The 24,430-nt window shown below is 43.0% G+C and overlaps 2 protein-coding genes across 2 annotated transcripts in view; one reads left to right on the top strand and one right to left on the bottom strand.

Annotated features, from left to right (window-relative positions):
- Positions 1–8,664, top strand: part of cacnb2a (calcium channel, voltage-dependent, beta 2a) — a gene marked incomplete at both ends in the record, with an annotated part of 130,079 nt that extends 121,415 nt beyond the window's left edge. Inside the window, 3 exons of the mRNA XM_080752027.1 lie at positions 797–892; positions 3,058–3,222; positions 7,750–8,664. Coding sequence (XP_080608153.1) covers positions 797–892; positions 3,058–3,222; positions 7,750–8,664 — 1,176 coding nt within the window. The remainder of the gene's footprint in view (positions 1–796; positions 893–3,057; positions 3,223–7,749) is intronic.
- A 3,646-nt stretch (positions 8,665–12,310) lies between these two features.
- Positions 12,311–24,194, bottom strand: nsun6 (NOP2/Sun RNA methyltransferase 6). The gene is made up of 12 exons (XM_080751919.1): positions 24,126–24,194; positions 22,732–22,831; positions 21,774–21,929; positions 20,718–20,815; positions 19,335–19,441; positions 19,023–19,179; positions 18,654–18,735; positions 18,070–18,189; positions 17,482–17,626; positions 15,761–15,906; positions 13,964–14,089; positions 12,311–12,985 (listed from the first exon to the last, which is right to left on the bottom strand). Exons 2-12 carry the CDS (start codon positions 22,825–22,827, stop codon positions 12,788–12,790), a joined length of 1,431 nt encoding a protein of 476 aa, XP_080608045.1. The 5' UTR covers positions 22,828–22,831; positions 24,126–24,194; the 3' UTR covers positions 12,311–12,787.
- Positions 24,195–24,430: the final 236 nt, after the last annotated feature.

Genomic DNA, 24,430 nt, shown 5'->3' with positions numbered 1-24,430 from the left:
TCCGGGACATGCATACTCTTTGACACGGAGGGGTTTACCTTCATTGAGAATGAAGGTAGCTCAACCGAAATGTTCCCTCTACTTATGTATATGTCAACTCTGTTGCTTTATGAAACGTCCCCCGTGCATTTGGTTGTATGGATGACCTGTCATTGCTTATATTGGTTTTCTATAACAGCTAGCTCCCAAGCTGCCAGGCTTTTAAATACTGCCTGACAGCTTTGACTGCCCACCTCAACTGGTGTGTGAGGGAGGGAGGTGGGGAGAGGGACAGTGCATGCGTGAGGAGACTGATTCATCACACTGACCTTCATGATTCAGTGATCAATGAAAAGGCAGACATTTGAGTAACAAGGAAAATGAAAAAAAGTATAGCCAGGGAGGGGACGTGACACGCAACCTTTAAATCAGTGTCGGCCCGAATCACACTCAACTGAACGGCTCACTGAAATACTGAACAACACAACTGTTTAGCTCTTTCATCACTTGAGGGTTCATTTTGTCGCTATGGTGCTGATGTGTTGACTGGTCAACTACTAGAATAATCTGAAACCGAAACAAGCTGTGAAACACAAGTGAAATGAGTTGTTGATATATATGTAATACTGTGTTATTGTTATGCTATGTTGACGAATTGAATACATAGATACTGTAGGACCACAATGGAAACAAGTCCCCTGCCAGGACGTTTTTGTGTCATCCTTTTAGCTTAAATGTCTGACTGTACCAAGTGCTGTTTACATTTCTGACTAATAAAGTATTCAATCAATCAAAAACGGTGTGCCCTCCTCCTCAGGTCCTGACGAGGCTGATCAAGTCCAGAGGGAAGTCTCAGGCCAAGCACCTCAACGTCCAGATGGTGGCAGCGGACAAACTGGCACAGTGCCCTTCTGTGAGTACTAGACACTAGTCTAGGCAGTGGGCACTGCTCACTCAATGGCTCAATGTTGTCTTAGAATATTTTGGTTGCTGGCTGATAGTTGATACTGTAAACTGTATTGGAATGTCTTGAAAGACACGGTATCTGATGCCAATTCTATTTCTGTTGTCCTATAATCTTCTTTGATATTATTTTTAGAACATGAAGCAAATTCCTCTTAGATATTATTTTAGGGTATAGTCTTAATCTAAAACCAGTAACAGTGCATATATTTTGCAGACCCATTAAGACCTGAGGCAGATTCTACCAATCTGTAGTTCTCAAACATTTTTAACCCCAGGACGACCAAAATGTATTCGGCTGCTGACCTCCGATCTGAAAATGTTTAGTGCCAGGGAACCTTAGAAGACAATATTTGTGTTAATACACTTTCAAGTTTTTCAAAGACAAAAAAAAACAACAGATGTACAAGCTCGCTGTGCTGCTATTTTTTCAAAACTTTCCTGTGAAAATGTTTTTTTCTTTTCTCAGAATGAATCCCTGGCTGGGTGAATTGCACAGGCATTTCAGACATAATGAATTTCCTATAAGCCGCCCTCAGCTTAGTCAGTCACTTATGCCCCAGTTTCTTAAAATATATATTTTGTTCCCCCTCTGGTGAAATTAAGCAATATCATCACACTTCACGGTACAGAAATCACATTAGCAGCTAATTTCATCCACGCCTGCAACAGTACGAGGACGGTTACATTTTCACGTTGTACCATTTGTCGTTCTCAAAGTGGTGTCAGGGGACCCCCAGGGGTCCTTGAAGGGCTTCCAGGGGGTCCCCAGCATAATTAGTCAATATAGCATCACAATTATTTGAGCTACTTTAAACCTCAGATACATCGGATATTAGAAAATAGACAATCAACAAGCATTGTGAGCTTGTAAATAGCTTTTTTCTAAATAATCTTGTGGGAAAGTGTGAATGTTTCCTTGAGTCCCTGCACACAAAATCTACAGATGGGTGTTCTGCAGGCATGCTCAATGTGTGGAATCCTTGACAGTAAGAAAAGGTTTAGAACCATTCCTTCAAAGAGCCTCAGCCTGCAAACATGAAGTACCCTAAACCCAGTATGAGTTGGCCTACAGTATATGCAGAATTATGTATTACACCAAGGGTCTTCAACAGGAGGTCCGGGAACCCTAGGCGGTCCTCAGAGTTGCTACAGGGGGTCCTCCAAATCTTTGTGAGGTAGAAACCTTTTTCATATTAACCACTTGAACCCTAGCGTCCATATTCTGAGAACTTTAGCCAAAAATAGCAGATCTACGAGGCGTTGTGAGCTTGTAGATCGACTATTTTAGGCAAAGAGGTTTGGTGTAGAGGGGGGAAAAGAGCAGACTAAGTACAGGGTGAAAGGTCAAGTGGTTAAATATCTCAAAAGTGAAAACACACACATTGACATGAATCCAAAATACACTAATGATTGTGCTGTCAAACGATGAAACTATATGGAATCTATGAAAAGGTTGTGGGGGTCCCTGCTTCATCTCTCTCTCAACTAAGGAGTCCTTGGCCTGAAAACGTTGAAGACCCCTGAATTACACTGAAACTCACCTGAGCTTGTCATCAGGTGAGGTGTTTGGCCTCACCCAGAGAAAAACTGCTTTCAGCAGGAAATGCTGACGGGCCCTCTTAAAACTCAGTCGGTGCCATATTTAAAGTGGGATGACCTCTTATATTGCCGGTTCGCCAACAAAGGGTTAAAAAAATAGTGTGCACGCTGGTGCACACATTCGTGCACAGATCATGCACTATGCATGTGCATGCTTTTCACAGCTTTCAAACAAAAAAATCCGCTTGGAAATCCGTTCAGGCGTTCAGGAGAAAGGAGCCCTTATGTTTTCTTCAAATGTAAACAAACATGGCTGCCATGTTTGAAAGATGGGGTTGGTATGGGGGTTAAACATGCAATTTCGCGATCGCGATCATGCCTAGTACACTGTTGGAGGTCCAAAAAAAAAAATTTCAAAAGTTTTTTTTTTATTATTTTTTTAAAAAAGACGTTCAGAAGACGTCTGGCAGGGAGGTCCATAGTGAAAAAGACGTTTTAAAGACGTTTTTATCATAGAAACATATTTTTTGGCAGGGTATGAGTTAACTTTCCCATGGCCCGCCCCGTTCGCAGGAGATGTTCGACATCATCCTGGACGAGAACCAGCTGGAAGACGCGTGCGAGCACATCGCTGACTACCTGGAGGCCTACTGGAAGAGCACCCACCCCAGCAGCTGCTCAGACCCCCTGCTGGACAAACTGGCCTCGGCCTCCCCTCCCCCAGACGCTGTCATGCAGGTAACCAGGGTTATGATAGTTAAAGCAGGCACTATGTCGCTTTTGTTTTGTAAGACTAAAATGACATTTTGTCCAATCTGTATGGTAGCAGGGGTCATCAATATGTCCGTACACACACACACACACACACACACACACACACACACACACACACACACACACACACACACACACACACTGTATGTCTGTTGCAAAGACTTGGCCTTGTCCGTGCCAAATGTTTTATTTTATTTTTTAGACACCATTATAATGCTCTTATTTTTGATAATAAGACCCAATTACTGAATGTCAAGTCTCCAGGTTTTCTCCAGAATATGTACTGTATGACATTGATTTACTATGACACTATGGTACATTAAGAGTCCACTACTACTAGTGGTTCTTTAACTTTTTATTTACAAGGACGCCCATAACTCTTGACTGAGAGTGTACAAATGGAACCAAATGGAAGGGTCCATTTGGTTCCATTTGTACACTCAGTGTTACAGACCTGTTATGGTCATTCAGGGCTCTGTATGTGTTTCTGCTAATATTCTTGTCCGTTCATTTATGTACGTATGTCAGTAGCATACATTTAATTTTGACAGAATGTCCACCACTAGCCAACATGGCGATGACCGCTGTATGGTAGAGTATGTTAATACAATATAACGTATACGATTGGGGTGGTTATGTTTTATCTCCCTGCTCTTTTATTAACACGATGACTGCCAGGGGCCGCAAGTGGCCGCTAGAGTGCCAGCCATTCCTCCATAAGGCTTCATAGTAACATCCGGTTACTAAAAAACTTTTCTGATGCACTAGGAACACAGTTCAGAGAAAATGACCTCTAAAGATGGGACTTTGTATTGTTTTGGGCGGCGCGTTTCGGCGACGTTACCCGATTACGGGCCGGTGGAAAGAGAGCTTGGTAGGCGGCTTGGATCCAGGGCTAGACCGGGGCTTCGTTGAGGCCTCCGATTATTTAATTCATTTTATTAAAGGAACCGAAAATTTTCGTTTTTTGTAAACGTTAATACGTCTTGCAAAAATAGCGTTTTTTGGGGGGGGCCTCTAAACTTTATTCTAAACCATTTTCTATCGAATAAATCGTCGCAATATGTAGCATGGCTCGTTGGAAGGCGATGGACGAGCCAGGACCACCCACGTCGCTACTAGCAGCTAAAATAAAATATTCGGTTTTAGCACTAAAAGAGTTAAGACATTTAGATTGTGTCAGAGGTAATCATGTCATGTCTCACCTAGACACAGGATCTGACACAAATCTTGTGTCCGATTCAATTTATCCCCTGAGCAAACAGGCAGGCTCTATTAGCTCAATGGTAAAAATGTGAGCACTAGAGCACTTGCACAGGAAACCAGGTTCGAATCCAGGGTAGAAAGTTACATAGTGCGGCTTTAACTAAAGCCAAATAAACAAAACTAGACTAAACTAAACTATTTTTGTTAACTGAAAAAAGAAAAGAAAAGAAAAGAAATATATATATAGGCTTTACAAAATAAAACTAAACTAAACTAAATAGTAACTAAAATATACATACTTAGTTTTAAGTCTGTCAGAAATCTTTAACAACAATAGCGGCTCTAAAAGGTCACGTGTCACGATGCGAAATGTTGTGAACTTGTAGATCTGCTTTTTGCCTTTTCTGACCATTTGAATCTTGCCCTTGATTAATCCATATTTGAAAAAAAAAAGAAAACTAATCAAAATATATAGAATAACTAAAACGTAGCTAAAACGTAACTAAAAAGGTAGAGGTTAGTGATATTGTTTGGTTAAAAATAAAATAAAAAATAGATTTTATTGCTATAGAGTGTTTATTCAAATTGGTATCCTGACCTGAAAATGGATTTTGTCTTTAATAAAGAGTTGGAGAGAGTTGTTACTGAACAAACACTCTATAGCAATGAATGACTATTAGAATATAGAGGTATTTAACACTTATTTAACCAAAGAAAATCACTTAGCCTAACTTAGAAAATATATACATATAATCATAAAATAAACTAGCAAACCTGCTTTAAAAACTCATCAAAGCTAAACTGTGATTTAAAACAAAAGACATTTAAAAAACTAAAATGCCAAACTATAATAACCATGGTACAGGTACAGGTGCTGACCAGGCTCACGGCCAACGAAGGCCCCCTCCCTCCTCCCCTGCTCTGACACGGAGCACAGAGTGGAGCACATGGAGATGGTCAGAGAAAGAGGAGGACAGCTGCAGGGCAGAGGACAGTATGATGCTGTGATGGTTAGAGAAGGTCCAGTAGACTAGGATGGGGGTTGGGGAGGAGGTTGGCATGAGGGTTGAAGCTACAGGACTGCACAGTATTGGGAAGTATAACAGTATACAGTTGCTGTCAGGCATTGTGTGTTTTCGTTAATTAACGCATTACTGAATTGAATTTGAATCCTGAAAAGTAACAGTTTTGGACATGAGGTTTCCACCTGACAGAGACGATATGCTGTTAAAAAAACGTGTTTCATGAGCACAATTAAGATTTGAGATTTGTTATCTTATACATTCAGAATCCACTTCTTGTGTGTCTGTTTCTGTACTAAAACAATGACTTTGAGACCTATGTAGAATATGTTGGATCATCTGTATCTAAGAAGCAACTATTTAGTTATGCATGCAACACAAACCTACCAGTTCCAAGTTTATTTGTGCTTACGAACCAACATTTTTAACATTTATTTTCTTAGTATAACACTCACAAAGAGTGAATTTAGGAATGGATTATTCTAGGGTATGTTGAACACAATTATCAGTCTACCCGTCTGGTGGAAGTAGAACTTCTTTGACTGGCATCGTCGTTCTTTGTGAATGAACTTGACACCATCCTTGGGTTGGTGGTTAGGTTAAATGAATCCTTCGAATATGACCATAATAAAACACTGTGCAGTCCTAATTCAAACCCTTGCTATTTACTCTCACTGGCAGTTTCACTTTCGCTTGGTGGTTTGACTGTAACAAAAGCACACAAACCAAATAATAATAGCTCTAATTACATGATGAATGTTTCTTGCATCTCAATCATTCACTTTTTTGTTGTTGTTAATTGCAAGTAATGCTTATTCACGTTTGGTCGTTTCAATTCACTTTCACATGATCTAAAAAATGTACAATCAATGTCCCTTCCCTCCCCTTGCCTCTGTCCCACTGCCTTCACAATGGGATAATGTAAGGCTGAAAACGAGGAGAATGTGGAATTTGCTGGGTTTATTGCAGCAGAGGAGGAGGAAGATTGAATGAGGTGACCGTTATGTCAGCCGTGGTCCTGGAGACGGAACCTGAGCCACCTTGACTAGGGGCTCTCCAACTTTTTAATTCCAAGGAGGACCCCAGTTTGGTGTGCAATTATTAGGCCACAGACCCCCATGTGTGTACAAATGGATTTTGTACACTCTCAGAGTTACAGACCTGTTAGAGTCCATGTACGGTCCATTTGGTTCCATTCCGTACACTCTCCGGGTTACAGACCTGTGAGGGTCAAGGCGGTTCCTAACTGCCAATAATTTAGCTGAGGACCCCCAGGAGCCCTCTCTGAAGGACACCTGGTGGACCCTGCTTTGAGACCCACTGTTCTACACTGCATTTTGGGTTCAAGTGACACCCCCCAAACCACCTGAGTTCCCAGGGAAATCACAACCTCCAGGACCATAGTCAGCCTTCAATGGAACGGCTGATACGTACACTGTAAAATCAGCAGAGGTTAATGTGATACCTCGCAGTGTGCCACCTGTGTGCCGTGCACTGTGTGTGATTGGATTTCATGTTCAAGCTTTGGCCTGCGTGTGTGAATCTAATGTGTAATGCTAACAAAGGGGACGCGAGTGAAGAGTGTCCATTAATGGATCCTCATAACAGGGTTAAAGACAGATGTGTTAATAATGAGTCTGTTTGATTTAGGTGTGCCAAAGTGTAAGTATTGACAATTAGTCAATATTCCAAATCATTGCTGTCAGGCAGAACATTTTAGTTTTTGTAATTGAAAGTCCTACAACTTTATCATACTCCAGTGTTACAGAAAATGATAAAAAATAGCCAATTTGTTGTTATTGTTTGTTTAGTTTTTTTTATGTGAAAAGTGTAAGTGGATATGAGTGTGGATTGTATACATATTGCACCAATGAAAAGTATTAACAAGAGCTTGGGACTAAATAATAACTACCGGTACATTGGATCCAATGGAACACTGGTTTTTACACAGCGACAATATGCTTTCTAACTGGAACACCCAAATGTAATTTACCCACCATTATTTTTATTAGCTGCAGCTGTCTTTACACCGTTATGACCAGGTCCATGAAAAGGGTAAAAAAAAGTGCATGGGTTTGATTGTGTTTGTGTGCGTGCGTGTGTGCGTGCGTGTGTGTGTGCGTGTGTGTGTGTGTGTGTGTGTGTGTGTGTGTGTGTGTGTGTGTGTGTGTGTGTGCTTGTGTGTGTGTGCTTGTGTTTTTGTGTGTTTCCCTCGCCTGTTTGTGTACTAAACGTGTGTGTGTGTGTGCATTGCTAACCCCAGGGCAGCGGGGCAGAGCAGAAAGGGGATCATAAAGCCGTGGTGGAGAGGACGGGCTCCAGGGACGACCACCAGCACCACCACCATCACCACCACCATCACCACCAACACCACCAGAACACAGAGCCGGCCGACGCCCGGGGCGAGGAGGAGGATGAGGATGAGGAGGAAGAGGAGGTCAACGAGGAGGAGAGGCCACTGAGGACAGAACCGTCCAGGAGATCTAAGCACATCCACCACCGCACCGCCGCCGCCTCCTCCTCCTCCGCCACCACCAGGACTGAGCCGCCACACAACCACCACCACCACCACCATCACCACCACAGCAGCAGCGGACGCGCCGCCAGGGGCATGCACTCCCGGCAGGAGACCTTGGACTCGGAGACGCCCGAGAGCCGGGAGAGCCGTGAGAGCCGGGAGAGCCGTGAGAGCAGGGACTCGGCCTATATCGAGCCCCGCACTCAGCAGCTCCTCCGCCGGGAGGAGGAGGAGGAGGAGGAGGAAGAGTTTGAGGAGGGGGAGGAGGAGGACAGACTCCGGGAGGGGCACCCGGAGCATCAGCAGCAGCCGCAGCAGCAGCAGCAGCGCTACCTGCCCCACCGGGACCACAACCACCATCACCACCATCACCACCACCGCGGTGGGGGTGGGGGTGGGGGTGGGGGCGGGGCCGAGGAGGCCGGCCACGCGGCGGCGGCGGCGGGACACCACCACCGCTCCAAGGAGCACGAGCAGGACCACAACGAGCGCAACAAGCAGCGCTCGCATCACCACCACAGCCGGCCGGCCCGCGACCACCACCAACACCACTACTACGACCGGGACAGGGACAGGGACCGAGAGGGAGAGGTGGCCCCAAAAAAGAGGGGCGACGCGGGGGGGGACTGGGGGACCAGAGACTCCTACATCCACCAGTGATGGACCAAAAGCCCAAACTTCTGCACACACACACACACACACACACACACACACACACACACACACACACACACACACACAGACGATCTCAGTTTGAGTCACTACACTTCCTCTTGAAGAGCCGTTCCGTACTCCTGTTGTGCTGCTAAATCCCAATATCCCCCTGCCCCCCCTTTATGTATGCTTCCTTTGTAAAAGGCTGTTGCATCTGTAGCAACAGTAGTATTTTGATTACTGTATGTAGAAACAGATCTCATATATATATATATATATATATATATATATATATATGAGTGTATCTATGCATAGACGGTTGTTCCTGTGTGGATATGCATGGATATTCTCAAGAGATGCATATTTTAAAACCTGTGTTGGATAAAGCATGACACAAAAGCAGAATCTATTTTCTGCACTGAGCTGTGCTTTCTGTGATTAGCATTTTTGAATTGTTTGTTTTCTTTTTTTGCTCACTACCACTTGAATAATGTTCATCCTTCAGACTACTGCTAGGGCCGACTCGGAGACGTGGGGAAACCGAATGAGTTTGATGCTGTATTTGCAGACGTTCTTGGTTGAATTGTATTGGTTACTTAACTTCCTTTGATTTTAAAGTATGCAACTCTGCATCAACGGTTTCAGATATGTGTTTCTCTTAATGCTGATGTCACCTCTTGGAGACGCACCTTAGTCTTACCTTACAAGACATAAGATTTCTGAACTAAATTCCTGTCTTACATGCAGTACTGTTCTATTTATAAAGGTTCCAGGAACATTTTATATAACATTGATACAACCTCCGTTTAAGCACTTTTACTGATTCATTGGTGTCAAGTGAAATAGATTTGATATGTCATTGCAACTTATGTATCTTACCAAACTCCATGGAGGTTTGTCTTTTAATTTTGACCCATTTTCTATGACTTTTTTGTTTTCATTTCTATTTGACTTCATAGTATAAAGAATGTCAATTCTAGGCTGCAGTCAGAAATGTTTTCCTCACTGCAAATTCAAATATATTTGTGATACAGAAACAATTCCAAGGTTCTACCACAAAAAAGTGGTCCTGTGCTCTATTATCATTGCAATTGTATACTTCACGTTCAAGTCCCTACTAGAATTGAACGTTATGGTCAATTTCAAGTCATTAACCCAACAAGTAGTATGCTCAGCAATGATACTCAAGAACAGTTTCCACTAAGTGCAGAGTGTACTCTAAAACATGAGCTTGAGAATTTGAGATGAACAATACATACAGTAACCATCGTAGGTTAATGCAATTCACGCTTTGTTAGCCTTCTGGTTGGTCCCTGACTGACCAACCAGCTGGCTTCATCTGCCTTGTCCCGCCCTGGTTCCGCCTTTTTTATGTTGAATTTGCTAAAACATAATTTTTGGAGAAATAAAAACATTTAAAAACATGCTGAGTCACTATACTGCCACTGAGCAGCTCCATTTAACTGAAACCAAGTTTGAAATTAGAATTGAACACAGAATAACAATACGAAGCAACTGAATTAAAATGGTAGTGGATGGAGTGTCCCGCCGAGTGTCCCATCAAGACACGGCAACCAATGGGTGTGAAGAGGGGCAGGACAACGGGCGGGAGTGACAAAGAGTGAATTCTGCAAATATCCATAAACAATTTCCCCCAGTCTGTTTTGTTTTGCAATTACAATTACCGAGAAACCCTCAGTACTATACCATTATTTTTTTAACAGTATACAGGTGTATGTACATATTGTAAAAAATACAAAGAATAAAATTGTCAAGAAAAGATTTATGTGGAGGACAAGAACTTAAAAGTGGTCTAGATTTACTACACTGTGTGGCTCCGTGCAATGATACCCAGAATGTATGAGAATAATAGGTGTGCTAACAAGGAGCTGTGTGGTCCAAAGAATGACGATCCAGATGGATGGAGAACCGTTGTCTATAAATAGTCATCTAAAACTCTGCCGGCGAGCAGAGCCACCTGCCAGCCTTTTGAAGCCTCGTTTGTGTTCCAACGCACGCCCAAGATAACAGACCTACTGTCACCAACGAGCTTGGAGTTCTGCAATTTTTTACGTATGAATCTGGCTTTTTAGTCGTCATGACAACACCAACCAGGAACCAACAATGCATCTTCCCTGTCTCCACACACAAATAGCCAAATAGCATATTATCACCAAAACCACAGTCCCGTGTAAGCAAACAGAATTGTAAGAGACAAAATGTGTTGATATAAAGAATGGTGCTTATTATGTCTCAAGTCAAATTCTAAGTATTTGTACCAATTCATTAAATTAAGTTGCCATTTTTAATCATTACTCGACAGCTACATAAAACATTATGGTGGGGCTTGAAGGTGGATTGGGTAATGGCCCACAATGTCACATGCATTTGTGTTGATGGATTGCGCGGCAATCCGTTATCCCTGGAAAGAGAATGTGAGCCACGAGGTCATTGTCAAGGTCTTTTGAATGCCATTGCAAGTGACATGCATGTGGGTCAGGTCTGCCAGCATGGGCCAGATCGCCTGTGCGCTGCTGTTAAGCCCTAATCTATATACCATACAGGAGATTGATTCCTGTGACATAATTCACTCTCTCCATTGAAAGAATTAGTGATGGATGGATGGGCTGCCTGGTGGCTCAGTCAGTTTGTGCACTGACCACTGACTGACCAGTGACCACCGATGTTCCATTCCGAGTCCCATCTTGTCTCTCCATTCCTCTCTGCCCTCAGTTTTTTGTCTCTACAATCCTATCTGAATAAAGCAGAAAATGCTTTTAAAAATGTATCGTCACTGTCGGGCAGAAACCCCTTATCTCCATAATCTGACTTTTTCAGTTTTTTTCTTTTGTAAATTAACCTTCTACCAGATCATTCTACAGTGTCACACAAAAGCATTGAAAGTAGCATATCACAAGGTTGAGAGTTTTGAGCTTGTGGATCTGCTACTTTTGTGATTTTAAAAAAAATTCTGAATCCTGAAAAGTAACAGTTTCACATATCAAAATTATAAAAAATAATGAAGTGATGACCACAGGGGTCCATGCAAAATGTAAACACCAACATTTGAATAATAGAATTTCAAGTGTTTTACAGTCAAATTTTAATATGGCCAAGAAATGCCAAAAAAAACAAACAAAAAACCCCCACACACACAACCATAAGGCACATCAATTTAAAGACTTCCACAGAAATCCGACAGAACATACAACCCCCATTTAAATGTGGCAACGATTTAACTGCACAGAGAGAGAGAGAGAGCACTTAGACACCAGCATCATGTTCATCTTACAATAGCCCAGTTGTCCTGGTCCACTAAGCCACTAGTAAAAGGAGAGTAAATAGTTAATACCCTGCGTGACCCCTTTCCTCACGCTACTTCCTGATCCGTCCACAGCCAACAAATCCACTGTCGCCATGGCAGCTGTCAGTGTCGTCACTGTTGGTATGACGACGCAAGCGATGCTGCACTGGCTGACATTCATTGGCTCCCTGTCTCCTTCTCCTGTCCCTGGGGGCTCTCCCTCTGCTTATCTCCCTCCCTCAATTCTTTTACACGGAGTGGCGCCTGAAGCTCCAGTCCACACCACTGATTCATGATGCAACAACACCATTGCAATATGTTGCAAGTGGTTCCAAGTTGCAACTTGTTGCATTGCAAATCATTGTTGCAGACTGGGATTTGTAAGGGCGAGTCAAAGAGCGGTCGTGTCCTTGTGTCCGTCCGTCTGCCCTTCTCTCCCCGGCTAATTACCATATTTGGGCAGGAACCGACGTCATCAATATGAGGTCATCGACGTGACATCAGAGTTCCACTAGGAAGCCACGCCGTTAATTAGGCACCGTCGTCTTGCTTCTCTCGTGTGCAGTCGCCCCTCTCTCCTGCACTTGGTGTTTATGAAGCTCATCATCCCCTATATGGCTCACAGTTTGGGAGAGCAGCCGCAGAGAGGGAGATGTAAACAGCACCGCGAGTGTCTGATATCCACACTGTCACCGGCTGAGCAGACGCACCGTCGTTCTGTAAACAACATCGTTACTTCTCTGTGGTCCTGCGCGAGAGGCGGTTGGCGCAAACAATACCGCTTCTGTATACAGATGAGGGATAGTGTGTTCTTCAACAGTGCGGTCAGCTCTTCAGGAATTTGGCGATGAAAAAGCCTATGGTGTCCCCGTTGGCCTGGTCGTTGAGGGGCTGCGGGGACCCTGAGGAGCCGTCTGGCTCCGTCTGGTCCCAGCTCAGCTCAGGACTGAACCTCTGGAGGAGCCGCAACTGGTCTGGTGATAGGCCAGCTCCCAGCATGCCCTCTGATCCGATGTGAGGCTCCTGAGAGACAGGCAGACAGAAAAGAAAGATGGACATAAACCTTTTTTCAGGCGGAAACCTTCGTGTATGTCTACAACCATTACTTTTCAGGAAATTGGAGGGAAAAAAATGGCTCCATTGTTGTTTATTATTTAGTCACAACAGCTGTTTCTTGTGTTGCAAGCTTGTAGATCGTCTATTCTCCAACACTGCTATATGACAAAGTAGTGCAGTAATTTACGAAAAAAGTTTAAATATTTTTTAGATAAAAGGTTTCTGCCTGACAGCGATGACCTGCTTCTTGGGGTGCCTCCCCCTTAATGAAGAGGCTAGGGTGTTTACTGTGAGACGAGCAGCAGAGAAAGCGAGAGAAGTTGTACATTTGGATTATTGGCAGATTGGCGGATGACAACTGGCACAAGGAATTCATAATCAGACTTTGAAGATTACAAAGAGAGAGTTGGAATTACATAAATCCATTCATGCGGTTTAAGTCCTGTTATCATGCATCCTGCGCAGTGCACACGTTACAAAGTATTTTAACCGTCCCCAGTGGATGCTCGCTGTCTCACACCTACAGTACGTTTACGCTGAGGCAAGTAAATATTTTGTTTAAACATAATAAGTTATTTATAATATAACAGTGCTTTATCTGTGGTTGTACAGAGGCAGGGAAACGCTTTGTTTAGGCGTTTTCAACTGATTTTGACCCAGGGACCACCGTCCTGACTACGAGCAAACTGGGGACCGTCACTATTGCGTCGGTGGGTCCATCAAAGACCCACCTGATGCAATAGTGTCAATTTTCAAAGCATTTTATAACCAGTAAAGTGCAGGCATATCGTACAGCCACATTTGAATGCATCCCCCCCATCTCAAAATATTATGTTACAGGGACCTCCAGAAGTAAAGATTTGACTTAATAATATATATTCAAAGATTTGTTCAAATGTTATTTTGTAAATAAAATGATTTATATGTAATATACCAGTGCTTTACCTGGCGTTGTAGAGTGAGGCAGGGGAATGCTTTGAGGGCCCAGGCGACCTGCTCTTCATTCTCTGCCAGAGTCACAGTGCAGGTGCTGTACACCAGGACGCCGCCCCTCTTCAACAGCTGCACAGCCTGCAATCATACATATCGTCACTGTCGGGCAGAAACCTCGTATCTCCAAGTTTCTAATTTGTAAATTGTTTCGTAAAGTAAAGCCCTGCTTCATCATACAAGGCCGTCGTACAAAACTAGTGAAAAGAGCATCTACAAGCACACAACGCCTCGTGGTGCGCCTCGTTGTGTGCTTGTAGATCGGCTGTTAAATCATTTTAAAAAACATAAATACAAAACAAATGGTTTTGGACATACAAGGTTTCCACCGACAACGACGATATATAAATATATATCGTTGTTATTGGGCAGGAACCTATTATTACAATATTTTAACTTTTTGTATGTTTTTGGTAAATTAAGGCCTTACTTCATCATACTACAGCGTCACACAAAAGTATCAAAAGGAGCAGATCCACAAGCGTTTTGAGCCTGTATATCTGCTACTTTTGTAGAAGTAGCGCAAAGTGTATCCGCCCCTCTAGTCCTTAGCTTGGCTAGGCTAAACTTATGCTTAACCGCCAGTAGGCAAAAATAATTCACATATAATTATACAATATACTCTTTAAATATTTAACTTTAATTTAATGATTGACGTCAGGAGGAGGCGTCACATCCGCTTCAGATCATTTTCAGAGCTTCCATTGCTCCAGACTGTATGACACATTTCACACGTTATTCCTATAATCTTGGATAGTTGGATGCTCAGGTGTGTGAGGTCCTCCACCAATATGGTCTAGATTTCACATGGGACTTTAGATTCACTAGCTCATAACTTTGGGAGGATGGTAGAGCTCTACCATAAAGCCAACCCATCTAAAATATTGTTGCTGTCGGTATGTCCAAAAACTTAAAACAGTGAAAATAGCTGATCTACAAGCTCACAGCACGCCGCAACTTGTAGATCGTCTATTTTCACTGCTTTTGTGCCACACTCCTATATGATAAAGTAAGGCATTCATTTACAGGTAAACATACAAATTCGCAACATGGAGATATGAGGTTCCAACCCGACAGCACAAATATAAAATATCAAATGGCTTAATGCTGCATGACAGGGATATTTTAATGTTGAGGCTGTTCTGGGGTGTTCATGAAACCTCCTAAGAGATAGGCCACGATAGTCCCACACTGCCATCTAGTGGCCAAAATGAGTCAGCGCCAATATCATGAAATGCCCATAATCACAGTAGATGTTTATTGTGTTCTGATGAAGGGGACCAGTGAGGACGGTGAGTCTGAGCATCAAAACTCACAGCTAGGGATGGGACGATAATCGCTATTATCGTTTATCGTGATAAAAAAACCCACACACAATAATCGTATCGTGGAGATTTAAATTTATCGTGAAATTATCCTCCGTCATGCACTGGGATCAATTCACCTTTTATTTGCCGAGCTGCATATAATTGGTAAAACGGACCTGTAAATAATGTAGGCCTACTTGATACAGTCTTTTCTCCCACTAACTCTCTACCAAATCTCTTTGCCAAAAAATAGCCGATCTACAAGCTCACAACGCGTAGCAACATTTTTGGCAAATGTTCCGGCCCAGGATAATGGATGTTGGGGATATTTTGATTATCCCAGTAATATCGCAATTTCTTTGGTCACAATAATTGTGATCCCTATTGTGTACTGAAGCTACTGATGAAGGCGAGCTGGACGGAGAATCTGAGCATCAAAACTCACAGCTTGAAATAGCTTGCGTTGCAGCGGCTGATAGGAGCGTATCTCCTTGAGGCTCCAGGTGTTGGCCATGCTGGGTCTCTGGCCCAGGCCACTACAGGGGGCGTCCAGCAACACCCGGTCGAAACTCCCAGGGAGGAAGGGAGGTCCTGTTAACACATACAGGCTGTTATTCGTATAAAGAGCAGTGGTGGAAAGCAGTGGTTCTCAACCTTTTCAGACCGTGACCCCCAAAATAATCATATTTGAACTGGGGACCACCCCACCCTGACGAGCACTTACTTGGAATTGTAGGAGTTGGCATTAAAAAGTTTGACTCGATCTATTCCATTGTGAAAACAGCTCATTGACATGCTCACAACGCTGCGTTGTAAGCATGTAGATCTGCTATTTTCACAAGTTCTGCCACTAATATTTGACAATGTGACCAATGTTTGACCAGAGGTACTAAAAAGTCTTTAAAGTCCTTAAATTGTCAATGTGAAGATATCCTGTACACACTTATACTGTATGTTGGTCTGTTTACTGTTGAATGAGAATATTTAGCTAAACATCTGGGGACCCCCCGGCCCCCAAAATAATTTGGGGATCTCTCTGGGGGTCCCAACCCACAGGTTGAGAACCACTGGTGTACAGTAACTAAGTACATTGACTCAAGTACTGTACTTTAGTACAATTTTGAGGTATTGTTTACTGGAGTATTTCCAAATGTCAGTACTTTCACTTCTACTCCGCTACGTCTCAGAGGCAAATATTATACTGTTACAATTATTTGAGAACTTTAGTTACTTTGTAGATTTTGATTATTATTACAAAACATAGATTAACCCCTTCAGGGGTTAAAGCCAAAATAAATCCCAAGACTGAACAGTTTCAGACCATGTCCCAATATGTGATCTTTGAAACATGGCGCGCGAAGCGCACACCAATATCTGGGGTGTTTCCCTGAAGTTCTGAACTGCCTTCACTGAATGTGTGTGCCAATCCATGCTTCATTTTATAGAAGTATCTTCTGAAGTTCTGTTGTATTCTATTGCTAGTCTGGCGATTTCAAATACTCAATCTTGAAATTATACTGCTTTTTAGTTTGGAGAACACTTGACTAGAGTTTTGACGACTTTGTCATTCATCGCTACACCTCCCCCTTATGTTTTTGCAGCTCTGTACTGATCTCAGAAATAGTCCCTATGGAATCCTCAAGACTGAAATCAGTCCCCAGGACTGAGAACTTTAACCCCTGAGCCTTCAGCCCTATATACATTTTGCTCATTTGAAAATAGACAATCTACAAGCTCACAATGCATCGCGATGAGACGCATTGTGAGCTTGTTGATCTGCTATTTTCAAAAGATTTGTATACATGACAAACTTGTAAAATGTGACATACTGCATAATGAGTACTTATACTTAAAAGTATATTTTTATGACGATACTTTTGTTACTCAAGTAAATGTAGATTACTGGACTTTTACATGTAACAGAGTGTTTCTAAATTTTACTATTGATACTAATGAAATACTATAATGTGAGTACTTTTCCCACCACTGTATGAAGAGCCAATGTTTAACGGGAAGTCTCGGAGTTGACAGTGGGAAAGAACAGGAGCCAGAGGATAGAGCCAAAGTTGGACTACAAAAAAACATAACTGCTGTCTATGTAGTGTCCTGGGTTTATTCAGAGTAGAGAGGAGCCAACATGGAGTCCATGTTGATGACATTCTGTACCTTCAGTTTCCTGGGCTGGGTCACTGCTCACAGCCTGGGTGCTGTTAAAGCAATACGCTTTGATACAGTGCAGACGCAACATCTGGGCGTTCTGACGAATGCGCTCTACCTTATTTTGGATCCTATCCAGGGCCAACACTTCACCCTGTGTGTGTGTGTGTGTGTGTGTGTGTGTGTGTGTGTGTGTGTGTGTGTGGAGGGGGGGAAACAAGCCACAGGAGTCACAAATGAGGCAGAAATAGAGAAATGCAACAGCTCCACCTTCAGGTCAATTAGCTGCAATACATTATCTGCAGTCTGCAGTAACTTTGTGGAGCAAGAGACACAGTCCAGAGAAATAAAACGGAACTAGCAATCACATGATGGCAATTCATGCGATAGATGTGATGTTTTAGAATGATGTATGCCACAAAGCATTATGATCCATTATAGTCCCATAGTGAAATGTTTAACTACTTAAACCCCAGTTCAGCTTGTAGATCGACCATTTTTAGGCGAGATTTTGAATATAAACTGAAAAAGTAGCCCAAAAAAGTACAGTTGTAACAGAGACTACAGTGGTTTAAGTGGTTAAGAAGAGAAACTCACCTGATCCTCCATGAGGGCAGCGATGTGGCACGTCTTCCCCCCGGGAGCAGCACACATGTCTAGGATGCGTTCTCCGGGGCGAGGCCCCAGAACGTGTCCCACCAACACAGATGGGAGGTTCTACAATTAGAAGACACAAACACTTTAGATTATCTTGACAAAGAGGAGAGATCTGGGCACTCAAAAAATAACGGGCATAAAATCAAGGTACTTTAATCATGTTTACAAAAGGTTTTAAAAAGCCAACATGTTTCGACCAGTAACTGGTCTTCATCAGGGCAAGTATGGAGACATAATTAAAGTGCCTTGATTTTACGCCCTCTCCTCCATTATTTTTTGAGTGCTCGGATCTTTCCTCTTTTTCAAGTTTTGGTTCCTGTTGATCCTAGAAGCACCAATTTAAGTTTTTAACTCAACTTTTATCTCCACTGAGCTGCAAGCACCTGGTTGATCTCTCTCTCACTTTACATTATGTATTGAGATGTGAGGGCCCCTCTGAGACACAAGTCTGACCTTAGCATTGCTCTAGCAAGCTGAGTTTGTGCTTGAAACGCTCAGAGAAGAAAAGGAAGAGAAGAAAATACCTGAAGGAATGCCAAGCTAGGAAGTACTCCGTCAAAGCAAGGACTTTGGTAGAGTGGTTCCACCATCCGGATGCCAACACCCCTGAAATACAATGGAGTTGTTTTCATTCTCATGTCCAGATAGTTCTCAACCTGTGGGTCGTGAGCTGTTTGCTTTATAGGTCAAGTTTATTCTCTGCAAAATAAAATCACCGACAGTACAAAGGCAGAGCCCTTGGCCAATGAGGAGCAGCGTTCTAGGTGACATCATCACCAACAAGTGCGATCTGATATAAATAACAACACGTTCCATGCAAGCCCACACTGTTTCGTAGGAACAGTATTTCTAGTTATTACATTTATCATAGTGACCATAATAGGCCTACTTACTTGACAGGTTCATCTGTGCAGAAGATTCTAGAGCGGTCCATTTCAGAAACTCCATTTCCCAGAAACACCTTCTTTCCCTGAAAGTCCTTGAAGGCCCCCCGTGTGCATTTGCCCTCCACGTCAGAGAAGACGGACACAACATCCCCACACTTCATGACTGATGAAGTGAGAAGGGGGAAAAAAACAACAAGGTCACAACCAGACTACTGCTGGATTTGTCTGACAGATAAACCATGAAAATCTTAGTTCTTAAAATAGTTTGTAAAAAGATAATAATATGACTCGTTTTATGTTTAGTTTTTTTCCTCTTACACTTGGGTGTGGCAATGATCCCTGGAGCAAAAACATGAGCACCTCTCAGAACCGCATTGCCACAGAGTGCCCCGACCACCACCTCAGACCTCAGCTGGGTCACTGGCCTGGGAACAAAAGACAACAGTTCAATTCTCCAACCACTGAACTTTTCGTCTGAGAGTTCCGACTTTCCGACATGCAGCTTTCCGAACTCTAATTTGGGGTAATGCTTTCCAGAAGATGCGAGTGAAGTCATTTTGTAGTTGAACCGGACATTTTCGACGAAAGGTTTGTTGCTCGGAGACAGTATGGACAGGCCTTTAAGTTAAGAGCTGGTACTTAAAAACCAAAATAGAGCCCTAGGCTCTAATGAAGCCTGACAGTGAGCTGCGGGTTCAATTCCCAAGTCCGACGACCTTTGCTGTTTCATGTCTATTTCAAATGTACCATCTAAATAAAGGCAGAAAAGTTTGAAAAGATATATAAACATATCGTCTGTCGTGTGTAAACCTCATATGTCCAAAACTGTGACTTTTCGGGATTCTAAAATACTTTTGCTTATTAAAGCAAAAGCATCAGATCTAAACGCTGAAAAGTGCTTCTTGTTGAGCTTGTGGATCTGCTACTTTTGATGCTTTTATGTGACACTGTAGTGGATCAAGTAGGGCGTTACAACCATAATCTTCTCTTATTCACACTTTTAATTGCTGTTGCTATTTCAATGTCATTGGATGTCTCTGGAGAGGATCTTTCTATTTTTTGCAGTCAGGCCATAAAATGACATGTGGCTTGGCCTCAGATGTCTCCAGAACCATGGGAAGGAGTGATACTGGTGATTTGGGCGGGAAAGTCCTGATCTGGCGAAGCCCGAACTGGCGAACAGGGGAAATGTCCCCTACCATAGCGATCTGGCGAATCGTTTTATTGTCTTAAACATGGCTCTGTTTTAAGGCATTTTTCGTAGTTATTGAGTGCTTGCGCATTGGTCTCGCCTGTTGCCCGTGGCGTTATTGTGGCGCTCGATTGTCCACGACACTGCAAGTGGCGCGAAGGCCAGCGGACCTTGGTCCTGCTCTTCGCCCCCGAGCGCCGCAGGCGCGAGTGGCCGCGAGTGGCCGCGCGGCGCTCCGCCGGCCGCGCGAGTTACGAAGCCGTGGTGAATGCAATCGTTATATTTATGCGCACGATAAACGCCCTGTCCAGAAGGATTAAACGAAAAAGACGAAAAATATGCAGAAGGTTTTTTTTTTCCCTTTTTCTTTCGCCAGATCGCTACGGTAGGGGACATTTCCCCTGTTCGCCAGTTCGGGCTTCGCCAAAAAGGTACGTGCCCATTTGGGCCCTGTCTATAAAAGCGCCTTTCCGATTTTGGCAGACATTCTTCAGGCATTCCATGCATACCTCGGCCCGATGACAGGAAGGAGCAGCACATCTGGAATGTGTGGGTGAAGGAGAATCTTTGGGGAAACATCCCCTGTTGTAGAACCGCACATCTGCTGCTGCTGCATCGGAGAGAGAGGATTGTGAAAAAGCTAAGGAGCAGGATGAATCTGATCAAAGTTCCAGTCTGCTGTTGTGTGGGCATTGACATCATGCCCTCACCGTCAGATTCCCTATTCATCTTTTACGGCATAACTCTAAGAGGCAAGCCATATAGAACAATGGTTCAGGCCGCGACTCCCCAAAATAATCATATTTGTACTGGGGACCCCCCACCACCCTGGAATGTAGGAGTTGGAAGCTTTCAATTTAGTTTGACTTGGTTCCACAGATAAATATTCTGAAAATAGCATCCGTCTGTCTGCCCACCAATTTTGTCCAAAACAATTTAACAAAGGTTGTTTCGGACCAAATTCCATGGCTGTATTGCCATGGAATCTCCTGTGCAACATTCTTGTGCTAGTGTAAGGAGCAGCACAGCCTCTGGGGGCTTGTTATGGCTTTTAGATTCTGGGTCTCGTTAAGCTCTTTTATTTCTTCTGTTAGGCCAGGGGTCTTCAACAGGGGGTCCGGGACCCCTAGGGGGTCCGGGGTCCTCAGAGTTACTACAGGGGGTGCTCCAAAACTTTGTTCTCCTTTTTTATATTAACTACGTAAACCCTAGTGTCCTTATTCTGAGAACGTTAGACAAAAATAGCAGATCTACAAGCTCACAGTGCCTTGTGAGCTTGTAGATCGTCTATTTTTGGCAAAGAGGTTTGGTGTAGAGGGGAAAAAGAGCAGACTAAGTACATAGTGAAAGGTCAACTTTATTAAGTATTGACAGTTCAAGTGGTTAAATATCTGAAAAGACAAATTGACCAGAATCCAAAATACACTGATGCTTGTGCTGTCAAACAATGAAACTAAATGGAATCACTGAAAAGGTTGGTGGGGGTCCCTGCTTCATCTCTCTCTCAACTAAGGGGTCCTTGGCCTGAAAACCTTGAAGACCCCTGCGTTAGGCACTGGCTTTACCTCCTTCAGCTCTTCACCAAGTTTTTGCCTAACCTCCTCCAGAGGGGCTAGGTGAGTGCTGGCCCGTACACAGGTGTATGACGGTGGGTGGGACAGGCATTCAAGTAGCTTCTGGAACCGCCGTTCAGCCTCCACTTGTCCCACTGCTGACAACAACTGAACAGATCACAAAAATGAAAAAGAAAGCCACCAACTTGAAAGATATTCTGTGCTGCACGCATGCACACGCACGCACACATAAATATCATGCACGCAGCCAAGTGTACTATAATACAGCAGTTCTCGAACTTCTTTTCTAGCACAACCCCATATTATGAGGGCTGATTTTTTTTGGTGACCCCATCAAAGCCCCCCCACCCCCCCGGCCCGATCGAAAACTCAGCGAGGGTACAGAATAAAGATGGATCTAAATGGACCACTTATTTGTACCACCCCCCATAAGCATTTAGCCAGAATATGTTGCTAGTAGTACTTTAACATAATATTGCAAAAAGAATTTCGTGATCCAACTCTCGATAACTGGACTGGTTGTCTGTCTGTCTGGAATGATCTCCCCACTCCAAGCGAGCTGGTCGGTAATGTCGCCCGCGATCGAAATTTAAGCAAGGGTATAGATGGAACCAAATGGACTAGTGGTCCATGAATTTGTACCCCCCGCTGATATTAAACATAATCCCAGGAAATCGTTTACAGACAGAACCGTTCAAATCAGTTTGTGTCTCTAAGCCTCTGCTTACAAGGGCTTGTGAATGTGTCTGCTAACCTCGCATCACCAGTCTTTCCACCTCTGAGGAGGAAAACTGTTCTGCTACTAACTTGTTGTAGCAGAACAGTATTCAATGTGCGACCCCAACGGCAACTTCCCGTGACCCCTCTTTGGGTCGGGACCCATAGTTTGAGAGGCACTAAGGCACTAAGGACTAATAAATATGTGAGTATGTATGTATGTATGACACACCTCATTGTTTAAGAAGACATTCTTGAGGTATTGGTGGACTTCAGGCCGCAGATGGATTTGCGGGAAAACAGATTTCTTCATTTCTTCTGAGATCATCAATCTGCACCATAAAGGATTTTATCAAAATGAATCAAATGATAGATGAAAGCAAGCCAAAAGTCACTGCTTACACCATCTGTTTTGACATTGCACATAATGCAGGACTAAATCATCACCATGCAGACTTGTGGTGGGCATTTGTGTCAAAATTATTTTTTTGCCACGGAAATGCAAACGAGCAGGCAAATAATAATACCAGAAACAGAGCTAGCCCTGAATGACCATTACAGGTGTACAACTCTGAGAGTGTACAAATGGAACCAAAATGACCTTACCCATTTGGTTCCATTCGGACACTCTGAGAGTTATGGTGGTCTTTGAAAATAAAAAGGTTTGAGAGGACTGTTGGAAAGGTTTGGTTAATATTATTAATATAATATTAATAAAATATTTTGTACCAATTTTGTCTAAAGGTCAAACTACTGTACATAACAGATCATCTATTAATTGTGCTGTTTGCCACTCTGTTATTCTAACATTGTAATTCAAACAGCCTTGACACTGGACATGTGTCTGATACTTCACTGGTAAACCATCTTTAAGTAAACAATCTTTATCCTTATGGGGTGACGGCAGGAGCTGTCAACAACCAGATTACACCATCAGTCAACAACTCTGTTGTATTCTATCCACTGATGAAGGCCATGTCAGCCTGTGACATGGCACTCTCCACGAAAACATCTGATATCCATTGTTATGTTATAATTGTCCAATCAGAAGAATGTGACTAATGTATTCTGTAACTCCATATATCTGTGAAATTATGTTTTGTAGGCTATGGGCAGAAGGCACTATGGGTGAATTGCTGTACTGTACGCTGAACTCTGAACTATTCTTTTAATACAACTAAGAGAAAAACGGACTTACACTGGTGTGGTCTACTTTCTTGTGTGGGAGTAATCTTTAATCATTATGGGATATTTACATGGGATAAATCTAAACCCATCCGTTGGTTGGCAAATTTGGTACAATGAATATGACATTTTAAGAATGAAGAGAAGGTTGATAATATACATTTTGTCAACATTTATTTTATCATCATTTGAAAGACATTTAAAATGAAACCGACAACAGTTGAGTACTGACTGAGTAGTAGTAGTACTGTAGTACACAAGCAGCGCTACAGGTGTATGACTCACCTCCACAGGAGGGCTAGGAGTGATCTATGCATGACTGTGTAATACGAAATATTACTATAAATGCTATTCTAGGGCTAGAAAGAACAGTACTCACTACTAACTCGTGCTGATTTCTAGGACGCTATTAAAGAGATACAGATATACCAGATATATTACCAAGACAGCCGAGCCAATCCCACGCCTCTCTCCATAGATTTATAGCATAGTATTATCGCTCAATCGCTCGCCGCTGGCACATTTCCGGGGTCTCCTAAGTGGGCGGGGTTTCAAGTACGCCAGATCTCGCTCTTGCTAGATCTCGCGCGCGAGCGTACAAGGATTATAAAACAAGGACAAGAAAGAATTTGAACGAACCACTTCCGCATAACGGTGACATCACCGACTAATCCTTGACGACTTTATTTTTTCCTTCCTCCAGCGGACTGTAAAAAACATAGGTAAAAACTAACCTCGCCCACCAG

This window comes from Nannobrachium achirus, assembly GCF_963921795.1.
Source record: "Nannobrachium achirus genome assembly, chromosome: 21".
NCBI lineage: Eukaryota > Metazoa > Chordata > Actinopteri > Myctophiformes > Myctophidae > Nannobrachium > Nannobrachium achirus.
The sequence above is the reverse complement of the archived record's forward strand: the minus strand, read 5'-3'. Positions and strand labels throughout refer to the sequence as shown.